This window comes from Gymnogyps californianus, chromosome 20 (assembly GCF_018139145.2).
Source record: "Gymnogyps californianus isolate 813 chromosome 20, ASM1813914v2, whole genome shotgun sequence".
Taxonomy (NCBI): domain Eukaryota; kingdom Metazoa; phylum Chordata; class Aves; order Accipitriformes; family Cathartidae; genus Gymnogyps; species Gymnogyps californianus.
In genome coordinates this window covers 6,671,491-6,699,234 of record NC_059490.1, presented here as the reverse complement: position 1 = coordinate 6,699,234, position 27,744 = coordinate 6,671,491, and the positions used below count along the sequence as shown (strand labels likewise).

The window sequence follows — 27,744 nt, the reverse complement described above, 5'->3', positions numbered from 1 at the left end:
CCTCCTGTTCACAAAATTTTTTTGTAGTCTTTGTCAAAGTTGAATTGTAAGCTCCTTGCGGCAGGCCTGTGTCATCTTTTCTGTGTTTGTAAGGTGATGTGCATTCTTGCAGTACTATCTAAAAATAAATGTGGTATTAAGTTAATCATTAGTTTTCCTTTTGAGGCTGAACGTAATAAAGGTATTGCTTGGTTCCTAATGAGACTATGTAAGCATGAGTGCTTTACACGGTGTCATCTGCCCAGTTGCTGGGCTGCACGTTGAATGTTTCCTTGACTCTTTCTTCTCTAGGTTAGGAGCTAACAGCCAGATTTTAATTAATCTCTGAGAAAATTTTGATCTCTTAATTTTTTTTTTTTATATAGAGAGCAGGTTCAGAAAGAGATCAAGCTCAGTTATACAGGGTGAACGGGTGTCAAATAATGAAAGATGAACAACTGTGGCCTTAGATGGGAATGCTACAGAAGAGGTGCAGGGTGTCACTAGGAAAGCTGCACATTTTGGTTATCCATGCTCCAGCTTGGTGATGCTGAATGTATGGTGTTTTATTTTCCCAATCAAGACAATCCTTACTCTGCGATTCCAGTGACAAAGTAGTAAAACTAGTGCTCTTTAGCTGTTTTTTATTGAGTACAGGCCACATAAAAGGACTTTTTGCAATTGTCTTCTACTAAGTATCTGAGGTTATTCTTAATGCCAAGTACAGTTCGGCTGGCTGCTACTTAGTAGTACTGAAAATGAAAGAGGGCTTGAAAACGCCATAAATCATGACCTGCTGTCAAGGTAGAGCCCAGTTCCCAGAAGACACGCTTGCCCTACCTGACTGCAGCCTTGACTTATCCCCTAGCTATTCGCGTTAATACCCGCGTCGTTTGTCAGCCCTCCTTCCCACCCTCCAAAAAGAGGGGGGGCTTTCAGTCACCGACCAAAGGCGCCACAGACCCCGAGGAGTGAGCGTGTGGGTTGTTAGTGCTGGGGAGCGCGTCTCCCTCAGGCCGCCCTGAGGGGCGACAGCGGCGGGAGTGCGCTCAGGGAAACGCTCGCGCCCGCCGGCGCGGAAGGCGGGAAGGTCTCGCGCCCGCTCCCCCGCCCTCACCCCGCGGTCAACGTCCTCCCGCGCGGCGCGCACGCCGCTGAGGTAAGGACGCCTGCGTGGCGCCGTGACGCAGCCGTTGCCGCAGAAACGCCCCGCCCCTGCTCCCGCCGCCCCGGCTCTTCCCCCCCCCCTCCGTCCCGTCCCGGTGCGGCTCGGTTCAGCGGAGTGGCCGGGAGGCGCCTGTCACCTTCAGCGGGGCCGGCCCGGGCGGGAGACGCGCGGCGGCGCCGCCATGGTGCTCATCAAGGAATAGTGAGTGCGGGGAGCTCCCCCCCCAGCCCCGTTCACTGCTCCAGCTGTGCCCCGGTCACCCCCGTCCGCTGCCGGCGGCGCTCGCCCGGGCCTGCTGCCGTGACCAGCCGCGGGAGGCGGCCCGGCCTTGCCGTGCACCGTGGCCGGCGTCGGGCCGCGGAGAGGGAGGGGGGAGCGCTGTGTGAGGGCCGCGGCGCCGGTGGGGGCGGGAGTGAAGGTCACGGCGGCGGTGGCGGGGTGGGGGCGCCCCGGGAGCCGGCGGCTGCCAGCGGCACCCTCCGCTTGGGCAACCGGCGAGCACCGGCCTCTCGCTGTCCCCCTCTGCGCACCGTCGCTGCGGTTCTCCGGTGCCCGGCCGGGCGGCTTGGGGAGCCCTGCGGCGGGCGGCCCAGTTCGTGCCCCTCATGGCCTCCCCGGCCCCTTGTCCTCGCCGCCGGCTCCGGACTCTGTGTGTGTGTGTGTGTGTCGGGGGGGGGGGTGTTCCTGGTGGCCCGGGCGGGGGACTGATGGCGCCGAGGGCCTTGCCGGAGTCGGGAGCTGGGCTCGCACCCCGGCTGGGAGCTGCTAGGTCAATGCACAGTGGGTTTCAGGGGGCATCTTGCCCCCTTCTCGTTGTAACAGGGCTAAGTAGCGAGCCTGGTTTTGATCCCCCTCCTCTCCTTTAGCTGTGTTAATTTCTCAAAACACCAACAAGAGTGAACGTGCCAGAAATAAGATCGCTCCAAAATATTTTTTGATGTGGAAACCTCACCTTGGAGTTCTTTGCTGTCCCTGAGGCTGCTGCGGTTGTTCTGCCCCGTGATGGGAAAGAAGGGGTGGAAAACAGGCTGGATGATCTGTCGTGTGTGTAACTATTAGTCACATCGCTTTTCGTAGTCTTTCGTTCAGCTCCTTTATGCTTGCTAACGTGGTACGCTCTTTTGGATCAGTGCACTTTGGCTAGGTGTCTTCGAGCTCTGCATACTACTGCACTTTCCTGAATTCTTAAGGTTAACTTAAGTGCATTCTTAAGTTAAGTGCATTCTATTTTTTTAAACTTCTTTTGACTGATGGAAGAGGCTTCCCCCCCCCCCCCCCCCCCCCCCCCGAAGATAGCTGTGATCCCAATGATAAAGTGGGTTTTCAGGTCTTCTCTTAGACACGTTTACCTACATGACAGTGTCCTCTTTATAGCAATTACTTTGCCAGATCATGGACCATGGTGTGGATTTAAATATTAAAAGTATGTTCAGGGTTGTACTGATCCTTGTAGTCATCTTTAAATTTGATTAACTTTTTTTTTTTTTCACCAATCCTTAAACGTTTGCTATTTTTATCCAACAATAGGAGTGTAGAATTTAAGAGCAGCAGCAGAGCTGGTCTTTGTAACATAGAGACACTGTTACCTTCTGTAGTGTTAAACTGGCTAGCAGACAGAAACCTGGGCTAAGTGCTTAGTTTCAGGTGCATGAAAAGATAATTAACTTCTATAACATCTGTTTTGTTGATATTTTCCTATGAATTTAGTTGGTTAATGTACTTTTCCTCTTATAGCAGCTCTCGTTTGTTTCTATTCACATTCATGTATCTTTTTCATGCTTCTGCTTACAATCTCTTGCCCTGTACTGCAGTAAAGCTCACTTGCCAATGAGCTATGCTACCTACAGGGTGTCTTGTAAAATAGGAACATAGGTACTTTGAATTTGCAGATTTCTGAGTATGAAAAGTTCATTTTGATGAGCATTACTTCCGAAAGTCATTTTACTTGATGTTATCATTTACCTCACCAAATCAACATATCTACCAGTCTTTCACACTACCTGTTTCAGAAACAAAATGTGAAGTGTAAATGCTAAGACTAAAGGTTAAAAGTCCAGAATTACTGAATTTGTTTCTTTTTACAGGCTTCCATTTCTATTTTCAGAAGGGTCACTGAACGTTTTAAGTCTCGTCATTAGCTATAATGTCCTGTTTCTTTTCTTCCCTTCTTTGTGTCTTAATAAAGACATATGTGTCTTAATATGTGGCTCTAAGGACAGTCAAGGTTGCTACTGTACTTTAGAAATGAGCATTTATTTTTGACTTCTTGAGATTCCCAACTAGCTCTAACAGTTGCACATTCTGAGTTGTGTCGCCATATTGGTTCTGGTATAAATCCTCCTTGATGTTGTATGTGAAAGTTGCCCGTTTTACGTGCTATTTGAGATGGTTTTTGACTAAATCTCATGTGCCAGGCGGCAGTTGTTTAAGCCGTATAGAAACTACTTGTTTTGGTTGACCTGGATATTTGAAGTACTTTGCTATTACTGTTTGATTAGTTCTGGTTGCCCCAACACTGCATACAGGTACCTTACTGCCTACTTAGTGTAGGTGGTAAAAATATAAGTGAGCTGTAACTCCATGTCATCTGAGCAGATTATTCTTCCATCTCTGTGACCCCTTGTCACATCCTCCCTGCTAAATCAAATGGGTATTATTATGTGCTCCATAGGTATTTTAGGAGACGTTACAGAAATAGAGCAATATAACAAAAACCTGATGTCACATCTTTTATTGTCAATCTGTATCATCTTTTCTGTACAGCTTCTTGTACTGATGGTTATGCAGCGATAGCTTTAATGTTTTAATTTGATGTCCTATCAGTCTTTCAGACTTATCTTTCATTTCTACCTATCCATGCTACAGATAAGCTGCATGGGTTTTGTTCATTTGTTCAATTGTATTTTTTTGGTTTCAGGGTTTGTAAATGCTGGTTGAGGTCTTGCTTGCTCTCCTTATTTTAATTTAAACTGCATCAGAAGACCTTGAGGAGAATCAGAGTGTAGAGACTCACTTCCCTTTCCTGTGAAGTGACGATAATGACACTGAGCTTCTCTGCAGCTGTACTTCCCTTTGCTGTCATTTGAGGCAGATTTTAATCTGGGAGGGATCTTAAATGTTCTTCATCACTTTCAGGCCTTTGATACGGCAGGGAACCACATTGTATGATTTCTCATAAGTTGATGAAGTTCTGTTCCAAAGTTAGGAGTCTTTGTTCCCATTGCTGCTCCTGCGAAGCTTTTCCTCTGGATCCTCTTGGGTAGTCTTCCCTCCTCCTCCTTTATCACTTGAGTACCTGTAAGTGTTAGTCATCCCCCGCGTTCTTGGTTTGCTAGGCTAAACAGATTGTAAACTATTTAACTTCTTTGTGTTTCTGTTTCTCCGTTCATGAACATTGAACTCTAAGATAATATTCAGGTCTAGTGTCTTCCAGTTTCCTAAACGGAATTTCATTAGCTTACATTAATCTTTTTACACCAGGTTTTCTAAAGAAAAATATTTCAACTCCATTCCAAAGCCATTGTTTCTTCCCTGTTTCTTGGTCTTTCGCCTTTACTTATCATCCTGTCCCTCTTTTCATTCTTACTGCAATTTTATCCAGTTAACTAACCTAATGTCATGCTTGATGGCATGGTCTACCTGTGGAAATCCATTTTCTTTTTTTTGTTCTCCCTTATGTAAGGAATACCATACTGAATTGGACCAAAGGTCCTCTTCCATCTTGCCTTCTAGCAGATATTTTTAGGAAACAATATATAAATAGTGAGTAGAATGATTGTTGTTCAGTATATCCTGTCAGTAAGTGGCATACAGACTTCCATGAATTGATCAAACCCTATATTAAAATTGCTTATACTTCTTGTGTTTGGCAAGGAATCCCATAACTTAAGTATGGATGATGTAAAGAAGTACACTTGATTGGTCTTAAATTTGTTGCGTAATGATTTTTATTCTTTCCTGACTTTTCTATTGTAAGACATAGTCATTGTTCCTTCTCCATTCACTTTTCACACCATTCATGACTCTCTAATGCTTTACCATATCTTAAACCTTTAGCTGTTTTTTCTTCCAAGCTGAAAAGCGTGGTCTAACTACTTTCTTCTCACACAGAAGCTTTTTCCCATCTCTGATCATCTTTTTTGCCTTCCTTCACTTGTTCTGTACCCTCTTTGAGATGAGGTGACCACAACTATATGCAATATTTGAGATGTTGACGCATGAGAGATTATAGTGGCATAACTGTCTTTTTTGTGTGTGTGTGTATGTATGGTGTTCCAGTTTCTGATGTTGTGTTTACTTTTGAACTGCCGCTGAGCTGATGTTTCCAGATCCTTTTCCATAAGGACACCAAGATATTTGTTGGTGATAGCTAATTTGGGGCTCATTAACCCCATGTGTTTGGGAAAAAGGAGTGCCTATAGTGCATTATTCTGCTTTTATTGACACTGAACTTCATCTGTAGTTCTCAGTGGCTCTTTCTGCAGTACTTTGCAGCCAGCATAAAGCGTTGCTGTCATAAGTAATCTTGCATAATCTATAAACTTTTGCCCCCCTTACAGTTTGTTCTTGTGGTATCTTGCTGGTAACATTCCTCTAGTGTAGAACAAAATTTTTATTTTCACCAGTATTGCTTTTTAAAAATCAGTTTATTGATAAAGAGGATTTTTTCCTGATCCCTTTATATCCTAATTTCTTTGAGACTAATTCCCAAACAATGGGGAATTCTTCCGCCCACGGTAGCTGTATCCATTTCATATCTATATCTTGCTTTGGTTCCTTATTTCAACATCATCCTTACTGAAAGCAGAGGTCAAATACCAATCTAGTTTTGGAGATAGATATAATATTTTTAAAGGCCTTAACATGCATGCATTTTTATCAGCTTTCAATTTAGTTTTATTCTTGTCTTTTTCAAAAAAATCTCAGTGTGACTTCTGGCAGTTTTTGCTCTGTAGTCCAGTCAGTTGATTCTAAGAGGCATTCAGGAAACCACAATGTGAAAAAAAGTGACTCGTGTAGAAATGGCAACACCTTCCTTTGCAGTCAGCTCTGAGAAAGCCTTCCGTATAGTGCTCTGTTTAGTGTCGTTTCCTGCTGGATAGGACATATAAGCAAATCGTGCAATGGCTTGTGACTATCGCAGACCTCTGCAAAATTGTTGAAGCACATAGCAATGCTCTACAACAACTTGACGAGAAATAAGATGTGACTGTTGAAAGGATGTAGTGAGAAGGAACACGCAACTGTTTTGATGCTATGTAGATTTGTAGGCCAGTAAGGTATTACGGGCAAGGGTCTATGTGAATTATACAGTTTTAGTATAGGATTGCAATTATGCTCTATCATGTATTGATTCTCTTTGAGGCTATTATATAAATAGTCTTGGGACTAAAGAGTAAGCGCTAGGGATGCTAGCACTAGGTGGATGCTGGAATATTGGGGAGAGAGGAGAGCTGTGTAGCCATTGCTGTGTGGAATGTGTCATGTAAATTTTGCAGCTGCAGGGATATTTGTTAACTTTCTGTTTCTGTATTCCCTTTCAGCCGCGTTATCCTGCCTGTGTCTGTGGAGGAGGTAAGTCCTTTTCTTCTTGCTTCCTTTCTTTAGGACTGTAAATAAACTTGTGATCAAAGCAGTTTGTATGAACAAAAACTGGAAAATACAAGAGAAGGATATAGCTGTCTTCAGGACCCCTGTGAGCTGTTACTCATTCACCATCATTTTGACCAAATAACTGAATTTCTTTAAGCCTGAGGGTACTTATTGTCTCTCCTATAAAGTACTTTCAGATATGTTGGTTACAAATCTTGACTTGTCAGACTGTTCTAAAGTGCAGTTTCCTTTTGATTAATACTATTGTTCTTTTTTCTGTTTTTTTTTAACATGAAGAGGAAGCTTTAGTACAAATTTAAATTACCCTTTAAACTGTGTTTTGCTGGAACTCTTTTGTTTTAAATTCTTAGACAAAGACCAACAATTTCTTCTGATTTGTGAGGCTGGTATAGCAAATGAAAGATTTTGTGTATCTTTCCTAGGACTCTTTAAGACCTGTCTTCTCTAGCTCTTATGGAAAGAAAACTTTCTTTTTGTTTAGGTAAAGCTCTAACTGAGAGAAGAAATATAGTTTAAAATGGACATAGTGATTTTGATCACCAAACTGGCTGTGGAATAGCTGTGCAGAGTCTGTGGCTAATTCCCTGCTGTTTTCTCCGAGAGTTGCAGCTTGCCTTTCCTTCCTCCCTTCTGCATTGAACACCACTTTTGCAGAGAATCTGACCGTATAAATGTTTTCGATTTTTTAATGTTCATACTAGCAAGGTAGACGAGAAATGGAAATGACCGGGTCACTGAGTCTATAGCACTTCTGTAGTAGATTCCTTCTTCCGGATATATATTTTTTTTCCCTTGTGATGCTTGGCTGTAAGCCTTAGGTTTGTGAGCTCTGATCAAGGGCTTGTTCTGACTCTTGGAGAGAGCTGCGATAACAGCACTCTTGTTCATTTTTCTTTCCCCTGAATATAGCAGCTACTGTGGCATAGACAGTGGTGAGCTGGATCATGGCAGCACTGTTTTAAGCATATCCCTTTTATAACTCTATTCTTTTGACGGAACACAGTTTAGAACTTGATGTAGTGTATTCCTGCAGCCATGAGGTTGGATAGTAAAAGAAAAGCGGTGTCTAAGCTGAGTTCCTTGTTCCTGTGGATCAGTCTGCTGTGACAGGCATCACATGCTGACAGAAAGCCTAGACCTCTGATCAGAGAGTGGTTTTAGGTCTTTGTTCTATGTTGGTGCAAGAATGAGGCTGTTAATGCCAAAAGTCTGTCTGTTGCTTACTCCTTACCTGTAGCTTATATGCTTTCTGCATGAATCTGTTTCAAGCAGTTTTAACAGAAGTCTCACTAAAGTATTAGAGTAAGTATGTTTGGATCTTTTATTGTGCCTGAGTCCTCTTGTGTGGGGAAGTCCTTGACAAAGAAAGGACTAACGTGATAAGCTTTATCAAGTAAGCAAAGGATGCAAACTTGCAAGTTAGAGAAAGCTATGGGTAAATGGTAAGGTACTCCAGAGCTCAATAAATAGAAGACCTTAGCCTGAATAACGGGAGCCCTGCCTCGTAGTGATATGCCTCCTAGGTATCAAGCCCTGTAAAGAGAAAGTCAAAGCATCAGCACACAGATTGTTTCTTTGAGGGTGTTAGACTGGATGGAACCCAGCACAGGGTTTTTCTGAGTTCTCTGATACTAGGATTAACCTTCATCCAGTTAAAGCGAGTCCCTTGCTATGCTCTTTTCCCTTCCTGGCTGGCTGTTCAGTGCCAGGCATGCTTGAGCCTTGTGTGTAGGCTGTCTGTGTGGAAAATTGAGGTTTCGGCGGTATGTAAATCTGTCGGTTTCTAGCAACCTCCTTGTCTGAGGATGCCCTGGGGTCATCTGTTTCAGAAGGTGTATTCCTCTCCTCTGGATCGGAGGAGTTCCAGAGAGTTGAGTAACCTACTGAAAAGTCTATGAAGTGAAGAGCAAATAAACATCATTAGAAGAGAAGGAACAAAAATACTAGAGAGAACACCTTAATGTGCTTGGATTGCGGATGGACTGCCAACTTGACCAAACTTAATTTCTCCCCAAACTTGCATATTGTCACCATGTCCTCTGTGTAATGCCCCTTTTCAAGGTCTGGTGGTTCTCATGTGATAGGCCAGATTTCAGGAACCAGTTCCCTAAGTGGGAAGAGTTCTAAAGTTCACTTAGCTTTGCATATGTACTTATGTGATATGGTAGTTTTAAAGGTGTGCTTAAGAAGAAAGGTTATTTCCAGTACTGACTCAAAGGATGACTACTGCTTTGTGTATTGCTTCATCCCCCTTCCTGTGTAGAAAGATGCTGACGCATCTGTGCATCACTTGGTCACTACACTGCTGTCTGTACTACAAAACAGCTGTTAAAAATTCATTGCTTTCAAGGATTTCCTTGTGCACAAAACTCTTAAATAGGGCTCTGGAGACTTGTTGTGGCTCTTGAGCATGTAGCTGCTCATTAAGTGTCTCTGGCTAGCAAGAGGACTTCTGATTTCACTTTAATATGGGCAATTTTTGCTCAAAAGACTTAAGAGTTCACGCCTTCTGCATGCAAATTGTTGCCAAAAGTCTGATGCCAATGCGTAAGATAGGGAAATAAATTAATTATGACTTCGAGGCATCGTAATAGGGCTGAGGGAGTCTTCTGTGTCATTCTGTGATATGCCAGGGATTCTGTGTTCAGTCCCCTCACCCCTAGCAAATGGAGCTTAACCAATAGTAAGGAATTCAAGAGAAAACTAGTGATCAGGAAGGCACTGGGGAGATGTGACTTAATGAATAAAGAGATCAATGCTGAATAGTTAGCCAAGTAACTGCTAAGATGGGAACAAAACAGTGGAAGAGAAGCCCTGGTGATGACTAAAACTTGAAGGCTGGGATGTAGGAGTTAGACTGTAGCAGACTGTCTTCTACTAGGAAGCTCTGCCAAAATGTGGTCCTGCTTAAGTGCAGGCTGCAAGCTGCACTCCTGTGTTGTTTTATACATTGTCACACTGCAGGGAGCAAAAAGAAAAAAACCTTGTCGTATCTTAGGTGCTAACCTTTACTCTTGTACTCTGACCAACATCACGTTGCACAGTGCCAACTTTGAGAGCGTGGACTTGAGCGGCTGTGTGGGTGTCTTGCCAGCTGCCACTTTGAAATGCTGGTATGGATTAGAGCTGTGTGTACACATTCTGTGCTGCCTCTTTGTTCCTCTCGCATGGGAAGGAGCTTGCCAAACACAAAGGACTCTTATTTATTAATTGTGTTCAAAGCTGCTTTCAGGAAAATAACTGTTCTTGAAGATGGCTACATTGACATCAGGCCTTCTGAAAGAAATTTGCTGTAATGAAGATATGCTGTCAGCTGTATAAGAGGTCTTGTGACACAGATCAAGAAGGATGACTTCTTGCAGAAGAGAAGAAGGGTTTTTGGAGCTCTCGGGTCTGCAAGGATAGGTCTGTCTGACACTTTGGGCTTCATGGAGTCAGAATCTGGTTTTCTGTTAACTTTTGCAGGCAGATGCTGTGGGATTTGTTCATTGGGACAGTTTTATTTGGGCCTTTTCCTCTTTTATCAATGCGGTTAAAGGATCAGAAATAACAGGGAAGATTAAATGATGAAGATGCCAAACCAAAGGGCTTATCCTCTTAGTGTCTGAACTTTGACCCACGTATTTAAAAAGGAGAAGGAATGAATGAGAGACTGTTACTAAGAGGAATTAGTTTGTGCTCCTGGACACCTGTCCCGAGACTTGCTGCAAAGCAGTCAAAGCCATTCAGTCCTCCCCTCTAATGCTGTAGTTGCCAAACTCATGATGAGAACTTCTCTTCTCTATGAGTGTACGTATGGCGCTTACTCTACTAAATCAACTTGCTTCTAACATTTCACAGCTCTCATGTTTTGCTCCTCTGGAGGGAGGTGAGGATTCCGTTTTGTATGGGTCATCTATAGGGAGTCACAAGGAAAGCAATGTAGTGTATGAAATGTCAGAAGGCAGAGAGTTGTATTGCAGCCCAAAATCAGGACTGAAACCCAATCTGCTGGTGACAGTGCAGGAACTGTCCAGCCAAGTGAGGGGTGCTTGTATAACCTGGGCCAGTACCTTCTGGAGAGATCCAGCAGAGCTGTGGCTCTTAGCTCGAAAGTGGTCTGGTATGCTTTTTGCCCTGCCCCAGATTAACTGAGACCAGGACATCTAGCCTTATTACTTTGGCTTACCATCTACTACTCTTCCAATAGGAATAAATGTTTTCTTGGTCTTTGTTAGAAGCAGGTGGTACAAAACACCATAGAGCTTGGGTACTGTTTTTATTTTGGATGCTCTGACAATGAAATTTAACCACTGTAGAAATCGTTCCTTCATTGCTGAAGATGTACTAGCCCAGTGAAGTATTGCTGGGTTGTCAGCTCAGAGCAGTATTCCGCTTTTCCAGCCTGGGTTTCAGTGTAGGGAGTGGTAAGTGCTATTCCTGATTCTGATGCACAGCCCTATGCTGGGGAAAAGGAAGAAGGCCTAAACAGTGTTCCATTGCTTTGTAGTTATGTTTTGGAGTTGTTTTGGGGTTTGATTTTTTTTTTTTTTTTTTTTTTAAAATATTGCACTTCTGATGCCTAACACTTTGTGGATTACTCTTTCAGACTGCCTCTTTCTGCTGCCTTTGGCAACAGTTGCTGTTTTGCTCTCTTTCTGTTCTGAAAACTTAACTCTCTTAAGTTTGAACGCTTCCTTTTGACTTAGTGCTTTAGCTTCTTCATCCTCAAACCTTGTCTGCTCATCTAACTTCGCCTCAGAGAGACCTGTGTGAATTTTCTTCATTTGATCATGTTTCTTTTGAGCTCTGCATCCCCTATTTTAGCTACCAGAGGCAAGAGTGTATTAGTCTTTACATCTTCCGCAGAGAAGAATGTTCTCTTTTGCTCATATTCTTGATTTTTTTCCTCTGCTCTTCCCTGTGAAACATTTGGGCATACTTCTTATGAAAGAGATTGTATAGTATCAAGTAGTTTGAGCGATTCCTGGGAAATAATGCTGCCAAGTGAGTGTCTGTAAGAGACTGAAAAATGATCTTAAGGTAAGAATTTTACTGTATGTTGAAATTCTGTGCTCTCCCTGTTAGTTTTTTAATGCTCGTGGCTAAGAGGAAGCGTGATACAGAAAAAACCCCAACCCAAAACAAAGATAATAGGAAAAATAGTAGGGCGAGCAGTGACAGCATGGATCAACTGGTCATCTGGGACACTAGTTGGTTCAGTTATTTCATTAGATAAAGTTTTTAGAATGGATTTATTTATGTGGAAGTGAAACATCATTTGGGGTTGGATAAAAACAGTTGAGAAGGAAGAAAAGGCGTGGTTGTAGAGGACCTGAAAGAACAGAGTTTGAAGTAGGTTCAGAAGGGAAATGGGTGTTCACTGAAGATAAATGACCTGATCTGATCATAGTGTCAATTTTGGCAAGAGAGGTTTAAGCATGTTAGTATGTTAGTAGGCCGTGTCATAAAGGCCAACAAGGGTAATTTCAGTATATTCAGCCTTAAGAGGTAGCAGCATTTCACTGGAAAGCCCACTGGTGCAAATACCCTCTTTACTTCAAGCTTCTTATTTAGTTGTTTTGAACTGCACTTGGGGGATGCTCATCTTTGACTCTAATGGGCTCCTAAGCTGTGCACATCTAACAAGTATGTTTCTCAGACACTTATATTAGATGGTGCAAGTACCCTTTATCTTCTGTCTCCCTTCTGCAGTTATTCACTCCCTTCCCTCCTACCCCCCATTTTGTCAAAAAATTTCATGTGAAGTTCTTTGGGACTCTTCTGGATAAAGTACTGTATTCTCCATTTGACCTGAACAATTGGGACACCTGTGTGCCAAAAAGAGTGAAAAACAATGGATTTTGCTATAGTATGCCTGAGGTCATCTGCGTTTTCTTTAAATGTTGTTCTGACACTCCTTTAATCTGTTTTACTTTCTCCTGAATTTGTGTTGGTTTGGAGCTTGAGATTTAAGGGTTAAAGGTAACTATCCTATTGGCAGTGCTTTCCTTCTAACTACCACTCGAGCTTTCTGTATCAAAATGAATTAAATGAGCTGCTTGTCTGGACACACAAGTGGATGTCCTTTTCTCTGCCTTCTCCCCAGATAATAAATTTATCCTTGGCTGCTTCTGGTAAAGTTATTACTTGTGATAAATTATAGCTATCACAATAACGTGTCTTTAACTTCTTTAGTATCAAGTGGGACAGCTGTATTCTGTGGCAGAAGCCAGTAAAAATGAAACTGGTGGAGGTGAAGGAGTGGAGGTCCTGGTGAATGAACCCTATGAAAGAGATGGAGAGCGTGGGCAGTACACACACAAGATCTACCACTTACAGAGGTATGTGAAGCATTTTATTCCCAGAGTTGGGCAAGGTTCCTCGCGCAAGAGGAACTGGAGGAAGATGCAATAGGGTTGCAGTGACTGTGTAAATCACAGATTATGTAAAGGCTGAAAGACATGGAGGTAAGACAGGAATATAACAGCAGCTGGCACATGGTACAGCTGGAAGTGAGCATCATTGGTACACCTATCCACCCCTTGTAAGCGTGGCTGTTGTCCCAAGAAAATCTGGCTCTGAGCTTTTCAAAGCAAATATGATCCTGTTACCCAGTATTTTCATACTTGAATTTGGCTAAAGAGCAAAATGCCTCCTAGATTTCAACCTGTTTTCAACCTCCTTTTTTTTTTTTTCCCTTTTTTTCTTTCCTTTCATTATGTAAAGAAGGTTTAGATTAACCTGTCCAATTCAGCAGCTTCTGAAAGTCATCATACTGGGGGTGGGGAGAACCCCACCAATTCCACCAATGTGCACATGTGCAAATCTCTAGCATCTGCATTTCAGGTGATGTTCTGCCTGTCTCAGAGTGTCTGGACCATAGCTCTCATTACATGTAGTTCTTATCAATACCTTTCTTCCTATTTCCAAATTTTGCAGCAAAGTGCCAACATTTGTGAGAATGCTGGCCCCTGAAGGAGCTCTGAATATACATGAAAAAGCATGGAATGCCTATCCCTACTGCAGAACTGGTGAGTGCATGGGGAAGGACTGCTGGCTTTTTGGTTTCTTGGGGGCGGGGGGGAGGGTAGGAGGGGATAAGGAAGGAGGCAACCAGTAGGAAAGCTGTTTTAGCTCTTGAATCTTAGATTTCTGTTCTCTAAGCCCTTTCTGTGGTCAGGAAAATCAAAATATAGTGCTGTGGAGTTAAAAGAAATGTCCTTGTCTGATGTGCTGCTAATGAATGACAGTGGAAAAGAGCAGACCAAGAAATGGATGTTAGTCCTACTAAAAGAACAGATGTGTAACACTAGTGAAATGAATATATGAGGGATGATCTTATGTACTCAAGCGCAGCATAGCCTGGTGGGAACAAAAATGGTTGCAAGAGGGGAACAGGGAAGATCTTGGTTGCCTCTTGCTTAGTGCAGCTTGATGGGAGCAAGTGTTACGTGATTGATATTTGCTCAGTTGCAGGATCCGAGGTTAGTGAAGGCTGAACAGGTAATGCTACAGTTGCTTCTGGGTTGGGGGCTTGGCGCAGAGATCCAGATCTCATGCAACAAGCATAAAGTGAATCCATCTGTAAAGTCTGGGGTGAGGCTCTGGAAGCTGTGCAAAGTGGTGAAATAATGTCAAAACTCATTTTCTACAGGAGTGTTTAGTATCTTATTTACTCACTGAAGTTACCAACCACAATGTTTAACTACTACTGTTTTTCCGATCTTTGTTGCTGTAGGAACTGCAAATTTGACTTTGCCTCCAAACTTATGTAGTATTTTTGGTTGTGTTTTATGCTGTTTGTATCTTTGAAGGATACATTTTCTGCTATTTGGTAGTGGTACAGTTGCTATGGGAACTGTAAACTTAAAAATTCCAACTGTTCTTGAAACTCAATATAGAAAAATTTACTTTTCAACAATTTAGTTAAGAGAATTTTAAATGAAGTGTTTTAAAAGAAGGAAAAAGCTTTGCAGTGGGGGAGGATGATTACTTCAGTACGTGAAATTACATTCAGCAGTCTCGTGGAATGGATATTTCAAATACAAAATTCAAGTACTGTCATCATCAACTGCAAAATAAGTTTTTAATATGTCACATAATTCAAGATGCTGAAACAAAGTTATTTACAACCTACCTTTCTCATTTTTATGCGGTTTTCTTGCTGCATTAAATTAGCTAGTAAATGTCTAGTTTATTTCCATGTTAAGTACACTGAACTGGTTTAAAGCAAACAGTTCTTTCATTAATTCTTTAAATTCTTAAAACAGATCTGACTAAGTTGACTCCAGTAGGTTTTGTTAGATATAGTGCCTAGCTATATCCTCCTCCTTCTCTTTTTCTTCTCCACCAATTTCTGAAACAAAGGTATGGAGTTAGCTTGTTTTGTCACTCTTAGCTGCTTATCCTTCAGTTACACACTGCTAAAATTCTACTTAAGTGGAAAAAATATGATACTAAAATCAAGTACAAGACTTTCCAACACAGTTGAAGAAATTTTAGATTTTGGTATGCTAGAAATGATAACATAACCAAAAAAAAATCCTCAACTGTAATAAACACCAATATAATGAGATAGAAAGTGCTTTGTTGTGGGAGTTGGAGCAGAAGGCAGTTTTTATGCGGAGGCTGACAAATCTGTTTAGAGAATCTGCCAGCCTGACATGAATCAAGAAAAGCTCAGAAAAGTTGCTGAAACCTTCACTTGCTAGTATTGGGCAGGAGGGAAGAACCCCTGTATATGGTGTAGGCTGCCTTGTGTGTTATCATGTTACTTTGGGATGCGCTCAGGTATTTTGATTGTATGTGAGAAGACTTGGATGGCCTTATGTGAATCTTTGTGCAACATAAAATGCCGTGCTGGCTTACAGCAAGTGGCATGGCTTTCAGCTCTCTCACTAGAGTTTGAAATTTAAGAGCCAGGAACACGGTAAGAACTAAACCTGGTTTGACTCTGTAGGAGTTAGTGGTACTTCTGCCCGTGCCCTCCTGTACCAAGGCGATATTAGCACGTTGCTTTCTGGAGCACTGCTTACTTGCACATAGAGCCTTTTAAATTTGAATAAAGCAGTACTTTTAGTTAATTGTGCCTCACGGTATTTTTTTTAATTATACGAGATCATCCTGCTTGCATTTCCCTATATCTCCTCTGAAAAGCTCAATTATTATTTTAATATGCATATTATATACCATTATCAAAGAAGTACTGCAGATTGAGGGAATTTAAATGCCTAGCTTATAACTTTCTGCAATTCTGCACACTTGTTTGTGCTGTAATATGTTGGGTTTATGTACTTTAAATGGAAGCCTTGCTTTGCTCCTTTGAGAGTATGAACTGTAAATGAGATTGTTGTATGCATTTACAACTTCTGCAGTAAAATGAAGTGAGAATTGCCTAATAGTTATAACTGTGGGCTGGTGCCAAGGAGAACAGTGTTCTTGGTTCTTTTCTGCAGTCTGACTTAAATATTAATGTTGTTTAAATGTTTCTAGAAAAGCAATTTGATGTGTGTTCCACTCTTCGGAGTGTCAGCATGGCCTGTGGCCAAATGTCAAGAAATTGAGAAGTTATAACTGCAGCTGAAATGTGTAGGAGTTGCTGCTGTAATGCCTCAAGTGCAGGCCCTAATTTGTAGCAAGCTGAGCATCTAAGTTTTAATGGACATTTCTAAAGAGATTAATTTGTTTGCTTGACAAATGAGGAGTCTTCCCCACAGAGAAGAAATTAGGAAGGTGAAGGAACCTGTTTTAAGGCAGCTGCATAGTCATGGTGCATAGTCATGGAAAGGTGGGAAGGCTCTGGTTTATAATTACTGCTGGTTTATTCAGTGTTTTGTTTGGACTAGGAGGAAGAAAACTTGTTCTTGCAGAAATAATGAAATGTTCTTTGAGATGAAGTTCGGCCTTTTAAAAATTAGCCTCAGCTCTGCTTGCTTGTTCTCTCCCTCCACCCCAACATGTCAGTCTAAATAATTAGCCTTCTGTAAATTGCTGTAAAAAGCAGTTTTCAAATTGTTAGGGGTTTAGAACAGTCCAAGGCCTGGCAGTAGGCAATTAAGGTAGCTGGATGTGTGTGATAGGTGATACGGGTTGGTACTGTCTACAGGATATTGGGTTGGAAACTCACAAATTGTAATACTGCCTTTAAAACAAAATTGCTTCTTAGTAAAGCCCTCATGTTAAACTTCAGAACAAACCAGCGAAGTTCAACTCTAGCTTCAGACATCCATATTCTTGAGTAGAATTGCTGACGTACTCTGATGGCTCAGGTAGAACAGATGCTGACTGTTACAAGATCTTTAATTGCTTTTCTGTGTTGAATAATTGAGCCTTACTCTCCAGGGAGTTTAGTTACCATGAGCAGTAGAGATGCAGAGGGTCTGGTTACTGCGTGCAGGAGCGATGAGGTCTGCACTGGCCTGAAATCCAGCATGTGTTTGCTTCAGAACTATGGAGAGGTTTCTTATCTGCAAGCTGAGAAAGGATTGGTAAAATGCCGTCAGCTGAACATACTTATTCCATCTTCTCATCCAGCTGGCTGGAGTCCAGAGAGCAGAAGTGGCAGTACATAATTAATTGCTGCTCCTCTGGGTTTCTCCAAGTCTGAGAATTTCCAGAGGAGAAGGGGGTGAAGTTAGCTGGTTTTTATCAAGTTCTAGGGTTTTTTCCTCAGTAGTATGAGCAGCCCCCTGGGAAGCTGAAGTTGTCCCTGTTTTGCTGATAGTGGGAGGAGGGTGATGGTTGCTGTACATTCTTTTTTCACTAAAGTACTGTATCTCTTTCTTTTCATGTGTTGATTTCTTGGACCAGTTATTACAGTAAGTATTGTTTTTACTGATGATCTATGGAAGCATGTGTAATGTCTGAAATGAAGCATTCTGGGTATAAGAAGCTCTTTAGCTTTTGTCACTAAGATCATGTAGATGAAACCCCCTTACCAACTGTGGCATATCCACAAATGCTTTGTAACTAGGGTCAGAGATCTTTCTTTACTGCAGCAACGCTCAGCTTTACAAATGGGAATGTACCATTGTCTAGATAAACTGATTAAAAGAAAGTTAGCTCATACAATTACGTCCCTTTGAGTAATCTGTCTTCTGAATTTGGTATTTCCTTTTTACATGCTGAGTGTTTCACTGGCTTGTGCTTTTGTTTCTACTCCCTCGAGGGAGGATAGGGTTACCTTGGAAGTCCTTTTCTACTCACAGTAACAATGAGAAACGGAAAGTTTTTTGCTTACTTGGCAAAACTGTGCTTCTTGTCCCTTCCCTTTCCAGTGTCAAAAGCTCTCAACACATCAGTTTAATATTGTTGTTCATTTGAAGAGTTGCATCCAAATATGTACTCAGTGCTAGGTCAATAATCTCTTTGAAAAGACAATTTCTGCCTAGTTAACTTATGTTACCCCTTCTAAACACTAGAGTGGCAGGTATTGTCCTTTAAAGAAAAAGCTATTTATAAACTCCAAATGTTTCACTAAAACGATGGAACTTATGCTTTTTCAGTGAACAGCTTGTGGTTTATTCGATCTTACATATTTAGTGACCAAACAATTTTGCTAAAAGCAATGATGTGTTTACAGATAATTCTGAAGTTCCCCAAGTCAAACCCCAATCAAGTTATAATTCTTTGAGTTGACTTTCCTAATGCGTATCTAGCTAACAAGAAGACAAGTTATATATCCAAAGAATAACAAGAAGCTTTATTTTGATGACAGAATGAGTATATGAAGGATGACTTCCTGATCAAAATTGAAACTTGGCATAAATCAGATCTTGGAACACAAGAGAATGTAAGTACTTGTGTCGGGTGTTTTATTCATCTCTTTAATGTCACAATGCTGTTTTCCATGCTAGATTAGAGAATTGCTGTGTGGAACTGTCTATTCGCTGTGTTCCTGGATTTGAAATGCTTATTGCACTAGCAAGGCAGAGACTCCCTCCTGTTGGCTTCTCATATATGCTCAATAAAATTGTCCCCCAAACACTGTTCTGTGTGAGCACCTTTGCTTCTTTAGAAGTGCTCGTATTGTGTGTTTCCCATGGTGTCCTCTCTGTACGTGGAAGGGGAACACTGGGCATCTGCATCTCCATCTGTTTTTTTTACTGTCTTAGAATGGGAGTGTTCTGTAGTTGAATCAGTTACATTAGTCTTGCACTTTCCCTGCAGGTTCATAAACTGGAGCCAGATGTGTGGAAGAATGTAGAAGCTATTTATATAGACATTGCTGATCGGAGTCAAGTACTTCCCAAGGTATGGTAGGTGGGTAAGAGCTCCCTAGTGTGGGAGGCCTTGTGCTAAAAGAGGGATAACGTACAAACTGTGTTCCCAGGGATGGTCACAGGTAACAGGACAAATGAGAGGATGGAAAGAGGAGGAAAGGCATTCCTTAAAAGTGTTTAAGCAAGCTAGAAGAGGAGCTCTTTTAAAAGCTATGTCAATGCTGTCTGTAAAATGTGTTGCTTAGCCTTACAGTGCATCTAACAGTGTATATATGTAGTTCTGCAGTACTGCAGCTGATTATAATGCTTGAATAGCAAGAAACGGCACTGCCCTTTCCATACAGGCTCTTATTTAAACTGCCTCCTTTTTGAAACTGACCCATGGCTTCACAAGTGTATCTTGAAATCATGTAGCTAATACTTTGTTCTAAGAATCACTACAGTTACTGTAAGAAACTAAGGGATGTTTCTGTACTGTACTGGAAAAAAACCCAACTATATAAAAATGGAATGTTGTTTGAGTTTCCCCACTTAGTATTTCTGATACCATTCAAACACGGCTCGTTTGCCTGTTCTCAAACTTGGCCTTGGGTATTAAACCAGAACTAGTACTTATTTTAGCTTTTCTTTCCAATAAAGATGAATTGGTAGAACATGAGTAGCATCTGATTCTGATAGGTTAGGCAGGTACTAAGCTGCATCTGCAAATACAAACTACTCTGAATTAAATGCTATCAGAGAGCAAGGAGAATTCACCTGGAGCAGAAGACTCCCGAAGAAGATGCTACAAATTGATCACTTTTGGCACTAAACTGGTGATGATTTGAGTTTGTTTTCATTTTAATTGAATTGGGGGTAGGAGTAGAGTACACACCTCAGTCTTAATCCAAGATGCAGGAAAGGAATGCTGCAAATTATTTCCTGTGCAATAGGGGGCATAACTGATGCCTCTTTCTTTGTGGTGGTACTGTGAGTTTGACTGTACTTGTCTTCTAGTGTGCAATAGGTGAGCATCACACTGATACCGTGCTGTGAAAAATACTAGATACCACAGCTCCAGACAGCATAGCTATTTTCTGCAGCAGCAGTGTTTGGCTCCCAAAGAACAAGTGGTTACAGGAAACCTGTCCTGGGGGTTTACAGATCTTCTAATAGTCTTACCCCAAAGGAGTCCTTACAAAGGTCATATCAGTTTGTTACCACTTCTTCACATAGGTCTAGGACACAGCACAGGGGGGAGAAATATGTTTCCTTGAAGAGTGCCTGACCTAATGTTGAAGTCTGAAAACAGTAGCTCTTGAGAAGGCAGTTAGAGGTTAGTCTTTGCCCACCAGAAAAATAAATCCTTTGTGACAGTGAGCAGCTGGGTAACAGTAGGATAATTTGTGTTTAATCTTGTGTGTCTGTCCAATAGGATTACAAGGCAGAAGAAGATCCAGCAAAATTTAAATCTGTCAAGACTGGACGTGGACCTCTGGGTCCCAACTGGAAGGTATGTATTGCATGAGTTCAGGAACTGTATCAGCTTGCATGACTGAAGTATAGATACTGGGGCTTGGAGCCAAAGATACATATGTAAACCATTGGATTCACTTCTGTAGAAGGAAACGCAGAACTCAGCTGGTGATCTGTTCTGAAGTTAAAGGAAACGGAAGAGTTTGGTACAAATAGACAGAATGAGTTCCAAGAAATCACCAGAGCGGTCTGGTGTTCAGCCCAAGGGTTCACCCAAGAGAATTCAAGGATGAAATAGCTGAGTTATGAGCAGCAGTGTTTAACCTTTCACTTAAATCCTTGGAATTTGAAGACTCTAGAAGTGCAAATATGATACCAGTCCTTAGAAGGGACCCTGAATGGGATCTGGGGAGCTACGGGTGTGCAAGTCTGATCTTTAGCAGGCAAACTTCGTAGAAGCTGAGGTTGATATGATTCACTTGGGAAGCGTGGATATGGCTCCTGTAAAAGGAAGTAGGAAAATCCACCTTACAAACCTTGTGGAGTTTTCTTTAAGGCTTGATAATTATGTGGATGACTCGGATGATATAATCTATTTCCGAAATGTTTTAGATAGGGACTTTGTCAAAAGACTTTTAAGGAAACTAAGTAGCCATGGCATAATAGTGAAGATACTGAAAGACATACATTTAATGGAAGCAAAAATGGACAACAGAGGAGAGGAAGGTATGGTCCATTCTCGAAATGGAGGGAAGGCCACCTGTGGAGGAAACTACAGTCTATTTTCATCATGCTCTTAGATACCCTGGAAAAGGGGTGAGCAAAGACGTGACAAAACTTACCGATAAAAGATAGGCAAGGTGTAAGGATGCAAGATGATTGTGAGGAATTGTGGAAAGACTTCATAGTTATGACTGAAGGAGCTGCTTTCCTGGAGACATTTGACCTTAGTCCTGATGTGAATATCTTTGTGTCTTTGCAGAAGGAGCTGGGGAAACAGACAGATTGTCCATACATGTGTGCTTACAAACTGGTAACAGTCAAGTTCAAGTGGTGGGGTCTGCAAAATAAAGTTGAGAACTTTATACAGAAGGTAAGTGAGCTCTTTGATGGGGAGAGATGGGGAAATGAGGCATGTTTCCTCTCCCATCTGCTTTAGCACCTCAGCTTCTTCTAATAGTGTATCCTGCCTGGAGATACTAACTTAAAACCCAGTCATGTCCCCTCAGGCAATACAGTCAAGGCCTCTGCCTGATATACTGTGATCAGTTAAAGTTGGATTCAGTTTGCTGCTAATCCAAGGGCAGGGCTGGCTGATTGTTCTGTGAATTGGCTATTGAACTGTTTTCACTCTAATGTCTGAAGGTAAACTGGCTGTTTTGTGTAGTTTAATGGATCAGCCTGAGAATTGCGGTCATTTGGTAGTTGATTTGTGAGTGATGAGACGATGCATGTATACTAGGGTTATTTTGGTCAGGGGCAAGACATGTTTTTGTGGGGAGATAGCTACAGCTTCAGTTATCTGATCTGAATCAGCTGAGGATCTTTCTGGCAAGTCCTAGAGCTCTAGTCATGTTTTCCTCTCCTAGTCTGCTGCTTGAAATACCTGTGTTAAAAAATAAGCAGATGGTGGGAAACTTCATTAACTTAAAACATGAGTAATTGGTATCCTGAAAAGCGCTTTTTCTCTGGCAGAGTTCATAACCCATGAACTGCAGCAGGATGCTAGACCTGGGAGTCAGTACGTGCAATTTGCCAGGCAATGCCATGTTCATAAAATGCCTGTGACTTCAGATCATGGAGACTTCTCAGTGGTTAATATTGATAAACTACAGTGCTGCTTCTGCAAAAGCAATTCTCTGGTGATATAATCTAAAGAGAACTCTACGGGGGAATGACCATGCTGCTGCAGGATTTCAAATACCTGTAACAAAAGCCCTGAACAAAGCAGTGTCTTGGATCCCTTTCTCTTTATGAGTGTCTCTTCAGCTACATGTTTGCGTCAAAGTAGTCAAGCTGCTTTTGACGAGAGCAAGTTATCAGATGTGAAACCATAATTGGTAAAACTGAAGTGTCCTTCCCTAATGAGAAATTTCCAAGAGGCATTGTATACCCCTGTCTAATACAATGATTTTGGCTAGCTTATCTCCTATAAAATGGAGATAAATTGCTTCTAACTTGAAGTAGCTTGTGCACATTAGTTACCTCTGCTGAAAGGTTTTCAGCTGTGGAAAACACGTTTAGGCTTTTTTTAGGTCACTGGAAAAGAAAAAAGCAGGATAGGTGCATGTCAACCCTTTATACTTGCTAACCTTCAGTTTTTAGCAAGTCAAGGATTATTTTAAAAATACTTTTATTCTGTTTCTCCTTTTTTCTGCACCTTCAGGCCAACTATCGTGCTCTAAGTAAACCCAACCTGGAGCACTTTGTTCAGTCAGAACAATACTGTCAAATCAAAGGAAATTACTAAAGCATTCACTAATTCTTTCAATGCACTGTGCAGGCTGCTGTCTAGGCTTGGAAAAAAAAAATGCATTTCTCCGGGGATTCAAGGCTCTAGATATTCTGTTAAAAGAATAAAAATGAGCTAGCTCCAGTTTCCAATTGTGGCAGCTATATAGAAAGGTGGGCGAGGGAGCTGGTTCTTCAGTGTACACATCTCTGAAAATTGTTATGATCTGGTTAGATCCATATTAATTGCCCTATGAGTAAGCTTGCTTGTATGTTTTATTCCTCCTCCTTTTGCAGCAAGAAAAGCGTCTCTTCACAAACTTCCATCGGCAGCTTTTTTGCTGGCTTGATAAGTGGGTTGATCTGACTATGGAGGACATTCGTAGGATGGAGGAGGAGACCAAGAGACAGCTGGATGAGGTCAGTGGAAAAGCAGGGCAGGTGTGGGTTGTGTAAGAAGCTGTTTCTATCCAGTCCAGTAGAGAGAGGAAAGACTGCTGCATTGTCATAGCATAGTGTGTATTGTCCTCCTGCTATTTAGGTCATGCTGCTTGTGGTTTGAATGATTGGCTATGACTCCATTGTGCTGGCATCTCCTTCTAATCGTTATGAACTTCTGTTTGTTGTTGAGCCAATAAATGTATTGAACCACAGGTAATGAGGGTATGAGTGGCAATGATTCATTTACTGCTTTAATATCTTCTATTAGCTTTTACCCAAAGCTGAATGGTCATTTTTGTCCTCGTTAGTTTCCAAAAACCAGTTCAGTAAAAGGATTTTTATCTCTTAAGTATTATAAGCAGGTAGTGGGGCTATATAACAGGGTTCTTGCTGTGAGAAACATGAATTTGGTAATAATGAGTACATTGTTCCATGATTTGTGTCCTACACTGCACCCCTCTCTTCCTTCATGCCTCAGGATATTTCATTATAGTTTCATGTATGCCCTGTCCTTTGGATAATGGTTCCAGATCCCTAGCAGACCTACAGCTTAACCAAAAATGGTGCTTGCATGTGCATATTCACAAACACTGATTTGGGATGCTCCAATATAATCAGTGTCTTACATAAAGGAGGTAGCTTAACGTGTTCCATACCAATAAGTTTTGAGATAACATCATGTGAGAATCGGTACTTGAATAGTGTTTCCTCTTTCAGATGAGAGAAAAAGATCCAGTGAAAGGAATGACGGCTGCAGATGACTAACGTGACTTCTTCCTTGTGCACTGTAGGTATCAAGAGAGTTTGACAAAACTCTGTATTGCTCTATTTAGGAGAAAAAATACATTTGGATAAGAAATGATCCTGTTCATAGCTTCTGGCAGGCAAATCTGTGGTATTGTTTTTATAGTGAACCTGTTTCACTGACAGGTTGACGAGTGAGTTTACTGTCTTGTTTCGGAACTATTCTAAAGAAATGTCTGAGTGAAAAGTGTAAGAAAAATGTGTTAGAACATTTTGTAGCCTTTACTGCTATTCTTATTTCTGTAATGCATGTGTTACTTTCTATGGCTTGCAGAGAAACTTTTGTCAGTCCCGAAAGAATAAGTTGGACCTGCAAATACTTAGAATACATTCGGAAATTGAAAATTCCTTGCAAATATGCTTGGAATGTATTCCTCGCATGGTTTGTTAACAGTATTTACTAACGGGCCAAGGCCTGGAGCAACACTTGCACCTTGCAGGAGGAACAGCAATGACAATTTTAAAGCTTTTGACTTGTTTTTCATCTATTTCACTATGAGTATGCTAACTTGGCAGGGGAGGGACTATCATACTGGAGGGCATATATGAATTTGCCTTTGTTGGCCAAATCCCTAGGCTGTATTCTAGACAGCATGCTGGATGATAACGTGTAAGCAGTGCTGAGAATGTTGAACCTTATTCTGTTAAATTGTGTAATCAGTTTGGGGTTTGGTTTTGGTGAATTTTTCTTAGACACTACAAAAATGTGGTATAGTATTAGGGAAGTGAGAAGGCAAGGAGAAAGAAGAGATTGTCCATTTATGTAGAGAAGTCCAAGTTACTAGCCGCAACTTTTCTAGGGCAGTAAAACACCATCCTAGCTATCCTTGGAAAGAATGGGCTGGGGCAGAACCACAGCCTTATCAAGGACTGACTGTTTACCTCTGCTTGTCCTCTGTTATCTGCTCGTTGTTTGGTGGTAAGTGGGGAACACTGAGGGAGTGTCTGAAGGGGTGTCTTCTGATAGATATATTTTAATTTTTTAATGCAACTTAAACCTTTTTAGTTTCTTCTTCATTCACATTTACTCTAGCTCTTAGAGAAATGAGTCGGTGGTCTTCTCAATAGTATTGTAGCCTCTGTACTTGTTAGATTGTTTAAATTGCAATTTCTGTTTGTCATTTTTAGGCTATATTGGAAATTCTGCTCTGGATTAGTGCTGAAATATAATGAAGCAGTGGTGTATTGCCATTGTCTGTGCTGGTGACAGTGTGTCTCACATTTGCTTTCTGAAGGTTCAGTCTGACACTTCTTTTGGCACACTCTTCCAAAGTGGTTCTAAAATGTTTTCCTGTTGTGTCTTTGTTTTAGTTTGCAAGACAGTCGTCAGGAAGGCCCGGGGAATCCACACTCTTGACTGACGGACCATCTCTGGATCAAGCCTTTCTATATCCAATCGGCAGGCGATTTTAAATCTCCCATAGCTAATTCTAGATGCCCCTTAATATTGTGAGCAAATAGACCGTCTGGTACTAAGCACTCCAATGTTAGCACGTATACGAAGGAGGTAGCTCCTTGGAGACGTGTGACTTAGAGATCGCTGTATTTACGATTCCTCCCTCCTTTTTTTTCATTGTGTTCAGACCAATTTCGATGTGGCCCTGTTTGATTTCCAGGTGACATTTTTAGCTAAAATAGTCTTGTGATGTGGTGACTTAGATTTTTTTTTTCTTTTTCTTTTTTTTTTTTTTCCAAGTGGGATAAACTGCCACCTTTGTTCCTGCCCAGCCCTACACCATTCTTTGAATGTCTATTTGGAGAGGGAAACTGTCAGTATTTTAGAGTGCAAAACTATTCCACAAAATGCTATGCTCTGACCCTTGCTCCCAGGGTAAGAAATTTAATAGCATGTAATCTGAATACATAATCAGGAGTAGCCAGATATAGTTCTTGGTCTGCGATGAATCGTGATACGTGGCTTCTGCACGGCGTTACTTTGTTCTGTCTTAGCATACATGAATTAAAGACTGCACAGAAGCTGCATTCAGCGTCCCCATGCTAGGGCCTTCAGCACATAACTGTTGAGTTTCAATTTAGTGGTACATGGTGCCCGTGGCCCATGTAGCTGTGTTGTCCTTCAGCTGTGTGTGTCAGTCTTTCAAAATCATAATGAAAAGTTGCTTGACATATGTTGCAACTTCCTGGTTCTTTATTTACTAAGACTTCCCATAACTTACAAAGCTAAAATTATTTTGACTAATAATAATGTGATTCTCCCTGGACAAATTGGGATGTAGCAAAAGCTGGCGTACAAGTGAAGTCTTGGTATCTGATTACATCCAGGTGCCTGGGTCGGTGGTTCTGCTCAGCAATAATATTCTTCCCATTGCAAGACTGACTAAAATATCTCCTTTCATGCTATAAAAAAGCAACTTATAAAGACCTGCAGTTGTTTTCTAGGATATCTGTCAGTTACTATAAATCACAAAGGATACTGTTAAACGATGTAAAGAGCTCTGGTTATTCAATGAACTCAAATACTTGCTGTAACTATCCTTATGTTGATATCAGCTTTAGACAATCAAATAAGCAGAACAGAATCAAAGAAATGCTGCTTTATTAAATACATATGAGAAAAAAAAAATTTCTTTGCTTATGCCTAAGGCCCAATGTTTGATTTTTCTTTTTTTTTTCCTAGTAGTAATCACTTTATTTTCCACTTCTGTATTTGGCAGCACTAACACAAAATACTGAATGCCAAACACAGTCGTGGGTGTATCACCACTTCTGAGGAGTCGTCTTGGCGTTCTGTAATACATCCGACTCCTTCAGCCCTTCACACTCCTGCAAGCAGGGGATCCTGAAATGATCCCGTGCCATGCTGAACAAGTATGTGCTGGGATCCGAACTGTTTTCAGTGCGAGGGAAGATGAGGCATGCTCTGGAGGGAGAGGATGGCGTTTGGTTTCTGGGGAGGGGGCAGTTTATCCCTTTATTTTTAGTTTGTTATTTTGCCTTACTCATGTCGAAGTGCAATAAGCTCTGAATTGTACCAGTAACTCTGGCAGGCTCTTCTCAGTGACCTCAGACGGTTTTGCGGGGTGGGGGTGGGGTTTGAGGGATTTTTAGCAATCTTACCAGGCAGAAGTAAAACAAATCTATTGTAAAATAGGTGAAGAAACTAAACTTTAATCTGTGAGGCTATTTGGGACCAGGATGTTTCGTGGCATCTTCTATAGCTGTTCAAGAAGTATTCTAGGAGTGTAGGCCCCAGTTATAGTTCTTTCAGTTTAAAGTATTTTTAACTGAGAATTTATGCACTGACTTCTGTTCGTGTTTGTTGGTTACGTTTTGAGGGATTCTTACACTTGAGGACAACCTGAGAATACACATAGCACACTTGTTCTTTCAATTTGTGTTATCCAAGAGGCTTTCTATCCGATGACACTAATCGCTATGGAAGCAGATTGTAACATTCCACCATGCAATCCTTTTTTGATCCTCTGATTTCAGAGTAAGAGCTTTTACACAAAGCTTTCCTGATTAGTGGAAAAACTGGGGGAAAAAAAACCACAGGAACTCCAGCCTGAATACTTTCCCCCTCCCCGCCCCTTGCTTTCTTTCCTTCCAACTTAATCCAAAGTGAAAGCATCCCTCAGCCTTGGGATAGACAAATCCTATAAAGACCTT

General features: G+C 41.5%; 1 protein-coding gene across 1 annotated transcript; it reads left to right on the top strand.

Annotated features, from left to right (window-relative positions):
- Positions 1 to 1,275: 1,275 nt before the first annotated feature.
- On the top strand, positions 1,276 to 27,147 carry PITPNA (phosphatidylinositol transfer protein alpha). The gene is made up of 12 exons (XM_050908855.1): positions 1,276 to 1,348; positions 6,691 to 6,721; positions 12,938 to 13,083; positions 13,682 to 13,773; positions 16,144 to 16,151; positions 18,459 to 18,533; positions 18,911 to 18,994; positions 20,378 to 20,455; positions 21,401 to 21,511; positions 23,167 to 23,289; positions 24,028 to 24,097; positions 25,426 to 27,147. Exons 1-11 carry the CDS (start codon positions 1,329 to 1,331, stop codon positions 24,073 to 24,075), a joined length of 816 nt encoding a protein of 271 aa, XP_050764812.1. The 5' UTR covers positions 1,276 to 1,328; the 3' UTR covers positions 24,076 to 24,097; positions 25,426 to 27,147.
- The last annotated feature ends 597 nt before the right edge of the window (positions 27,148 to 27,744 follow it).

Excerpts from the sequence above, each read along its gene's own strand:
- PITPNA (XM_050908855.1), top strand. The coding sequence starts at position 1,329 with ATGGTGCTCATCAAGGAATA. Across the intron at positions 13,084-13,681 it reads AAGATCTACCACTTACAGAG|CAAAGTGCCAACATTTGTGA; the intron begins GTATGTGAAGCA and ends CAAATTTTGCAG. Across the intron at positions 18,534-18,910 it reads ATCTTGGAACACAAGAGAAT|GTTCATAAACTGGAGCCAGA; the intron begins GTAAGTACTTGT and ends CTTTCCCTGCAG.